Source organism: Cebus imitator, unplaced genomic scaffold (genome assembly GCF_001604975.1).
Source record: "Cebus imitator isolate Cc_AM_T3 unplaced genomic scaffold, Cebus_imitator-1.0 Scaffold434, whole genome shotgun sequence".
Taxonomy (NCBI): domain Eukaryota; kingdom Metazoa; phylum Chordata; class Mammalia; order Primates; family Cebidae; genus Cebus; species Cebus imitator.
Window position 1 is genome coordinate 405,592 of NW_016107749.1, and position 8,770 is coordinate 414,361.

Genomic DNA, 8,770 nt, shown 5'->3' on the forward strand with positions numbered 1-8,770 from the left:
GGAACAAAAGGTATGAGAAGGAGTAGCCTCTCTGTTCCTTCTTCCTAAAAGGCAGTGTCCACCATGGTTAGAGCTTCTGATTTAATACTAGCTTTACCAGGATTCAAATCCTACTTCTACCACACAGGCCATCTGGGCAAGTTATTCAACTCTCTGTTCCTCAATTTCCCTAACTATAAAATAAGAATTGAATTATTTCCCCATCTGCAAGGTCAAATTCCTTCTAGATGACTTTCCCTCTGCTATTGAAGAAAACAGGCCAGGCACCGTGGCTCACACCTATAATCCTAGCACTTTGGGAGGCAGAAATGGAAGGATCTCTTGAGGCCAGGAGTTCCTTGAGCAGCCTGGGCAACATAGCAAGACCCCATGTCTAAAAAAAAATGTTTTTTAATTAGCTGGATGTGCTGCCACACAGCTGTATTCCCAGCTATTTGGAAGGCCGAGACGGAAGGATCACTTGAGCCCAGAAATTCAAGGCTACAGTGAGCTATGATCACACCATCGCACTCTAGTCTACGTGACAGAGTGAGACCCTATCTCGAATAGTAAATAGATAAATTTTAAAAGATAATTCCATGGAGAAACTCAAATGTAAAAGCTTTATCATGTGTGTGTATGACCAAAAGAGAGAGAGAGAGACAGAGAGACAGACAGGCAGACAGAGACAGACAGGGAAGAAAGAAGGAAGCAGGGAGGAAGGAACTAGCCATTAGAGAATGAAATAAATTCTGCCTTCCAAATAACATGGCCAATTTCTCAGTAATCCCTTGAAATAAAATTTCCAGGCCTGCATTTATGGGAGGAACTAAATGGCAATGTGAAACTTCTAAGGCAGAAATTCAAAATTCTAAGGCAGAGGTGCCCAAGCTACATAAGTGTTACCTGGAGAGGTTTAAAAAATGTTAGCATCAGCCGGGCAGGGTAGCTGACACCTGTAATCCCAGCACTTTGGGAGGCTGAGGTGGGTGGATCACAAGGTCAAGAGATCGAGACCATACTGGGCAACATGGTGAAATCCCATCTCTACTAAAAATATAAAAATTAGCTGGGCATGATGGCATATGCCTGTAGTCCCAGCTACTAGGTAGGCTGAGGCAGAAAAATTGCTTGAACCTGAGAGGCGGAGGTTGCAGTGAGCCAAGACTGTGCCACTGCACTCCAGCCTGGTGATAGAGCGAGACTGCTCAAAAAAAAAAAAAAAAAAGTTAGCATCCGAGGCTCACTTCAAAAGATTCCAACGTGCTAAATCAGAAGTGGGATCCAGGAACATCTGCAGTTTCCAGCTGCCCCTAGTCCCAACCTGAGGATTCGGGCAGAACAGTCTTTGCTAAACTTTGGCAAATATCCTGCCACCAAAGTCCACAAGGAAGGACATGCAAATGGTGGCCATTTGTGGACAGTTTTCATTTACAGCAAACTCGTCATCCTAATCTGCTATGTCTAACCCAATGCTAAGAAGGGGAATGAGGTGCCACCTAGCAGGTGTACCCACAGGGAGGCTCTTTAGTAACAATCTACTTCCACAGAGGAGATGGGAAAATCTGACATTAGAGAACTGGAAGCCTGAAGTTGAGCCAAAAATCCATGAATATGTGAGTTTTCTGAGTTAATTCGTTCCAAAACGCTGTCTGGGGTCGGCTGTGGCGGCTCACACCTGTAATTCAATACCTTGGTATGAGGCGAGGGGATCTCTTGAGGCCAGAGGTTTGAGACCAACCTGGGCAACACAGCAAGACCCTGTCACTCCAAAAAATATTTCTTTTAAATTAGCTGGGTGTGATGGTACACACCTGCAGTCCTAGCTATTTGGGAGGCTGAGGCAGGAGGATCTTTTTAACCCAGGAGATTGAGGCTGCAGTGAGCCATGATCACACCACTGCACTCTAGTCTGAGCAAGAGTGAGACCCCTGTCTCAAAAAAAAAAAAAAAAAACTGTCTGAAGTAAACTCCTGCCTTTTAAAAAATTGTAGATTCCCTGCCTTTTAAAAAATTGTAGATTCCCTGCCTTTAAAAAAAATCATTCTTTATCCTTATCAATAATGCTGTAACCAATATGTTAACAGATTGAAAGATCAAATGGTTGAAATCCCAGGTAGTTTTCTTCCTCAGCATAATCTCAGATCATGATAGTCTTTACCCAAATTAATCCTATTTTACAGGATATCTACATAAGCCACATGGTGGCTGGGACAATGAAACACAGGGTTTCATGACATCAAATTCCTAAGATCTGGGAAGCATTCAACTGAAATATTAAACTGTTTTGGATAGAATGCTACATTGACAGCAGGGAATTGTTCTCATCCAAACAGAATCATGAACTTGCAGTCTTTCAAAGTCAGAAAACTCTCCGCCCTCAAGTTGCTAGAGGAAGTGAAGAAATAAATCACACAGGTGAAATGTCTGAAAATAGTAACTGTCCATTTATCAATCCGAGTAATTCAAATCCCTAGTCAAAACCAACATATTTGCAGGCTCGTGCTTCCTGCTGATACCTTGAGGACTCAAGCAAGGTTAGGTTATTCTAGGGATGTTTCTCAAAACACAAACCTCAGAGCCACCTATGACAGATTCATCTGGAATGTTTATAAAAATACAGGTTCCTGGGCCTCATTTCCTGAATAGCCTAGAAATATCACAAGCCACCTTCCCCCCAAAATAATTCTAAATATTCTACTAAAGTTGCAGAACTACAATGCTAGGATCTTGCATTTAATGAAGAACATTCTTGCCTGTGTGGACATGTGCCAACAAACAAGACTTTTTTACATCCCTAAGATAAAAGATAAACGGTTTTTCTTCTCTTACACAGTCAACACAACACACTGCTGTGGCCAGATGTGTTTTGTTTCCCCCACACGCCAAGCAATTGTCCGGTGACTACCAACAGGGTATCCTATAATTTAGCTCAATTACCACACCATCTACTGGAAGCTAGGGTCAGATCCCACAGGTTAATAATGGTTTGGTCCCCCAAGACTGCCTCCCATTTTAGATGCTAATTGAAAGCCCCAGGTTATGACCTGTGCTTCTGACCGGCTGGCTGTAATTTGGGGGTTTTCACAACTCCCTTCTCAGGTACTATTAATGTGCTGGAGTGGCTCATAGAACTCAAGGCAACACTTACTTATGTTTATCCATTTAGTACTATGAATATTACAAAGGATGCTACCAAGGATACAGATGAACAGTCAGATGGAAGAAATGCTTAGGGCAAGGTATGTAGGAAGGGGCGTGGAGTTTCCATGTCCTGTCCAAGTGTGCCACCTTCTAAGTACCACCACACATTCAGCAATCCGGAAGCTCTCCCAACCCTGTCCTTTAGGATTTTGCAAGGGGGCTTCATTACATAGGCATGATCGATTACATCATTGACTATTGGTGATCAACTCAACCTTCAGGGCATTTCTCCTCCCTAGAGCCCAGGGGGTAGGACTGGAAGTTCCAACCTTCTGACCAAATGGTTGGTTCCCCTGGCAATCCACCCCCAACCTGAGGCCATCCAGGAGCCCACCAAGAGTTACCTCATTAGAACAAATATAGTCCTATCACCCAGGAAATTCCAAGGGATTTGGGAGCTCTGTGTCAGAAACTAGAGTCAAAGACAAAACATAAAAACAAAAGATTCTCCTAGCACCCAATCTACAGGGGTGTCAGGAGCTCTGTCTCAGGAACCAGAGGCAGAAACCAAATATTTATTTCTTATTACATCACAATATTATACCTAAGATATGTGGTAGAAGCTTCAGTTATTGCTGCTTCCCTGGAAAGTTTATTTACCTCCCAAATTTGCCTTTCCTCCCTCCCTTTTGGTTTTGGTTTTGGTTTTTGAGATGGGGGTCTTACTATGTTGCCCAGGCTGGTCTTGAACTCCCAGCCTCAAGTGATCCTCTCACCTCAGCCTCCTGAGTTACCTGGGATTACAGGGTTGAGCCACCACACCCAGCTCTTTTCCTCTCTCCTTGAGAACAGGTTCATGGTCACTTAATCTGATGCTCTGTGGAATTTGGTGGAATGTCCTTAGCAGCAAAAACAGTTGAGCATGACAAAATTTGGGTATGAGGCAAATGTCCTGTATGACAAATATGACATTCTCAGATGACCCTAGTAATCCAGTGGAGCTTCATGTTACTCAGGGGTGAGGTTCTCATGTCAGGGCACAAGGTGGGCTTTGTGTATAATCAAACTTGATCTTGGAAGTATCCATAGGAGAGCACCCTATTGGAGATTCACACATGGTATCTTGATCAGCCCAGCACAGCCAGTTGAATGCTTCCAGTGTTGGGAGAGGTGACTGTTCCTTGGGTTGAGAGCCAGCTGAAGTATGTAGCTGGGTTTAGGGTTCATGGCATCTGTTTAAACACTGGAACCACAATCTGGGCTCACACAGGAGGAACAGACGTGATAACCCCATCCATACTCATGACCATTGAGCCAGAAATGGTAGCCAGAAACTCTAGCTCTATTTAAACAGCTTCTCTTTTTTCTTTTTGAGGAACATAAATAGTTGATCTGCCATAAGTTAAATGCACATACAATGCAACTTTCCTGAATGTATACCTCTGAGTGGTCTTGTTGAGGTATAAACATCCAGGTACACAGCTGTGTGTTAAAAATGCTCATTTGCCATTCTTAACAACAGCCTTTGTGCTCCAAGGTTTTCATTAAGGAAAAACTTGACCTTTAAACAGGAGTAAGGGTCCCATGACTGTGTCTCATTAGCAGGCACAGAGTTAGAAGATACTGACCCATTCTGCACTGGGAAAGCTTCTCTCCCATAAGCAAATTGAAATGAATCCTTTCCTGGGCTCAAAATATTCCTCAATTGCATCAGAATTGGAAGGAGGCATACATATCAAGGTGGACATGAAGCAAGAACTTGACCTGTTTTGTAGAAGTGTAAAAGCAAATCCCTCTTCTTTTCTGTATTGTTGGCTGGGGAAAGGCTTTCCGGGAATTGTTTTGCTCAGAGAATTTTTGTGATTCTATAATGAATAATGGGAATCATTACCTATTTCCAGAAGCTTAGAAGGGTCTTTCTCTGTTGGTTCAGGTAAATTAATATGCAGACAAATCTGATCTAGGTTGCCAGCAACAGTGGAAGGATTTTTGCTTTGAAAAGGATATAAGGTAGCCGCACACTGATGAAGAAATCAGAATGAACATTAAAAAAAATGCTCAACCTCATTGGTAATCAGGAAAGCACAAATTAAAGCTGCCAGATTGCAACCATCAAAAAGATGGGTAATATCAAGGTTGGCAGGAATGTGAAAAATTGGACACTATACCGGTGGTGAAAGAGAAAATCGGGACAGTCTTTTGGAAAGTCAATTTGGATGTATCTAATAAACTTTAAAATGCTGTGGCCACCAATCCAGCAATTCTACTTCTCAGTATCCACCTTAGAGACAGATGCACAAAAATGCACGTAACACAGTAATGCTTCACCCTAGCTACATGTTAGAATTACCTGGGAGGGGGCGCTTTAAAAATATGCCAATGCCACTGGGCACTGTGGTTCATGTTTATAATCCCAGCACTTTGGGAGGCAGAGACTGGATGATCACTAGACCTCAGGAGTTGGAGGCCAGCCTGGGCAACATAACAAGATCTTATCTCTAGTGAAAAAAAACTGTTTAATTATCTGGGCTTGCTGGCATGCACCTGTAGTCCCAGCTACTTGGGAGGCTCAGGTGTGAGGCTGGCTTGAGCCCAAGAGGTCAAAGCTTCAGTCCACTATACCTGTGCCACTGCACTCCAGCCTGGGTGACAGCGCAAGATTCTATCTCAAAAAATTAAAATAAAAAAATTTAAGAAACAATGCCCAGGGCCCACCCTGGACCAATTAAATTAGAATCTCCAGTGATAGGGCCAGGCATTGGTGGATTGTAGGGCTCTCTGGGTAATGCTAATGTGCAGCCAGGGTTGTGAACCACGGATGTGCAATGATGTTCATTGCAGCTTTGTCTGCAATAGGGGAAACCTTGGAAAAACCTAAATGTACATCAATAGGCAGGTTAAATTAGTAGTCATGTATTCATATGATGGTATACCACACTGCAGTTTAAACATGGAGACAGGGCCAGGTACCCTGGTTCACTCCTATAATCCCAGCACTTTGGGAGGCCAAGGTGGGAGAATCACTTGAGCCCAGGAGTTCAAGACCAGCCTGGGCGATATAGTGAGAGATCCCATCTCCAGTTTTTTAAAAAATATAAACGTGCAGACATCCTTTTTTTTTTTTTTTTTTTTTGACACAGTCTTGCTCTGCTGCCTGCTGCCCAGGCTGGAGTGTAGTGGCACGATCTTGGCTCACTGCAACCTCCACCACCCAGGTTCAAGTGATCCTCCTGCCTCAGCCCCCCTAGTAGCTGGGATTACAGGCAAGTGCCACCATGCCTGGCTTATTTTTGTATTTTTAGTAGAGGCAGGGTTTTGCCATGTTGGCCAGGCTGGTCTCAAACTCCTGACCTCAGGTGATCTGCCTGCCTCAACCTCCCAAAATGCTGGGATTACAGGCTTGAGTCACAATGCCCAGCCGACATCCTTCTTACTATGACTTTACAAGCCCGGCATAATCTGGCTGCCACCTCCCCATTCTCATCTCCCAGTTCTTACTCCCTCTCTCTCCCTTTAACTCCCTCCAATTCAGCCACATCAGAGTCTTCTCTCTGAGGAACACACACATATTCCTGCCTCAGGGCCTTTGCACTTGCTGTTCCCTCTGCCTGGAACTCTCTTCCTCCTAAAAGCCACATAGCTGGTTCCCATCTCTCCTTCTGGTGCTTGTTCATGTTACCTTAACAAAGAGACTCTCCCTTTCGCCAATTTCACTTTTCTTCCTTACCACTCCCTGACAGATTATATATCTATGTTCTGTTTCCCCCTACTGGCATGAGAACTCCAGGAACATTTTCATTTCTATTGTTGCCCATAATAATAAAGTATGGCCCTTAAAGGTGCCTACTTACAAGCTAGACTGCGGGAGTTTCATTCCAGGTGCTTCCTCTAAGCAGCTGTGTGCCCTGGGGTATATCTTTTAAGCAGTCTGTGCCTCTGTTTTCTCATACATAAAATGGAAATAACAACAGTGCCTACCTCATAGGGCTGTGAGGGTTAAATTGCAAAAAGTACAGTGCCCGGCACACCATACTCTCTAGGTAACTGTTGGGTACTGTTACTGTCATCAACATCTAGAGCAGTGCCTGGCATGTAAATATGCACTGAATAAATAAATGAGTAAAACAAAAAAAGAAATTGTAGCACGATCCCATTATGTAAACACATACACATGATGAGTATATAATTTCTAAACGCTTACTGATCAGTTTCCATGCAGAGAAAAACACCTGGAGAATGCACACCAAACTGCTAAGAGTGCTACCATACTAACCCTCAGGGGGGAGAGTGAGGTTCAGATATGCTCAAGAGGCATTTTGCCGTATTCATTTTCTTTGTTTGTTTGTTGGCATTTATCACGTGTAAGATAAAATACGTTTTCCAAATAGAATATGTTTTTCAAAAGGAAGCCCTTGCTTAGAGTCAGAAGTGTGCAGGAGGGCTTGTACATTTCAGCACGTGTTTAACCAGAGTAATCGCCATCAAATAAGGAAGCCATCAAGCTGGGAAAGCCAACCACGGAAGCTCAGCCCATGGTCTCTCTCTCTGACTTTCTCTCTGTGTCCTATACAGTGCCTGAGGAACCAGCGGTTGGTCAGCGGGCTGTGAGCGTGGAAGATGCACCTCATGCACACACACCCCAAAGGAGTTTCTGAGGAATGGATCCTTGACTTCAGACTGTGAGATCTTTTCCTCCAGGGCTCTCCAGAGGCAGGTCCCTGGCAAAAAAAAAAAAAAAAAAAAAAAAAAAAGAAGTCCAAATTTTTAGGAAATCCAAGCTGCACAGCCGGATCAGCCAAAGTCATTGATTTGTAAAAATGAAAAGAAAACAGAAAAAAGAAAAATGAAATCTCACTGTCTCAGTTTAGCGAGTCCCGTGGTGTCTACTCCTGTCCTCCAGAGGCAAGCCTCAGAAAATCGCGTAACTTTTCACTGGGGTGATCCACGGGGTCTCCATATAGGGGGAGAGGGAAGTTTCTGGAAGAGCCGCAAGTGCTGGTTTTTACAATTTCAAGCACAAACATTTGCAGCATGTTTAAAATTGTCTAGTAGAGTTCAAGTTGTGGATTTGCTTTTCCTTTTGTTCTGACATGTTGTAGCCTCACTTCAACCTTCAGTAACTCCTCCTCTGGGAGTCAGCGCTCCCATGCCCGGAATTCACCCCTCTGGTTACCAAAGACTCAAAGAAGGGGCTTTTCTGGCCTTTTGTCTTGATCCTTATGTTTCCAAATAGGCCCCCTCTCTTGCTTGCATCCATGTTGGCCGACTTGGCCACAACCTCACTCTTCACACAAACAGACTCTGAGAATGGACTTAGTGGCCAATTCTAGGCACATGAGCACCTTCTTCATCCCAGTGTTGGGAATACACTGGATGTATTTATACAATGTGCTTTTTATTTTTTTTTTTCAATCTCTCTATCCTCTCTTTCTCTAGCAAGTCTCAGGCAAGAGATCTTTCATTTTCCTGGATGCCACTTGGAAATGCCACCCATTGTATTTCTTTTCTGTCAAATGTAAACCCTTTAGAAGTGAATGTACTGGTTTAATGATGCCATTATTCTGCCTGCCAGAACACAGTAACCCCGTGTCTCACAGAGCATGAGGGGTGTGCCACTGGTGGTACACAAGATCACTTTTCAGTAGTT

The 8,770-nt window shown here is 43.6% G+C and overlaps 1 protein-coding gene across 1 annotated transcript in view; it reads left to right on the forward strand.

Moving 5' to 3' along the window:
* The window catches only part of TMEM233 (transmembrane protein 233), a 47,761-nt gene extending 39,254 nt beyond the window's left edge, over positions 1-8,507 (forward strand). The window contains exon 3 of the mRNA XM_017510208.2: positions 7,696-8,507. Coding sequence (XP_017365697.1) covers positions 7,696-7,702 — 7 coding nt within the window. The 3' untranslated portion in view covers positions 7,703-8,507. The remainder of the gene's footprint in view (positions 1-7,695) is intronic.
* The last annotated feature ends 263 nt before the right edge of the window (positions 8,508-8,770 follow it).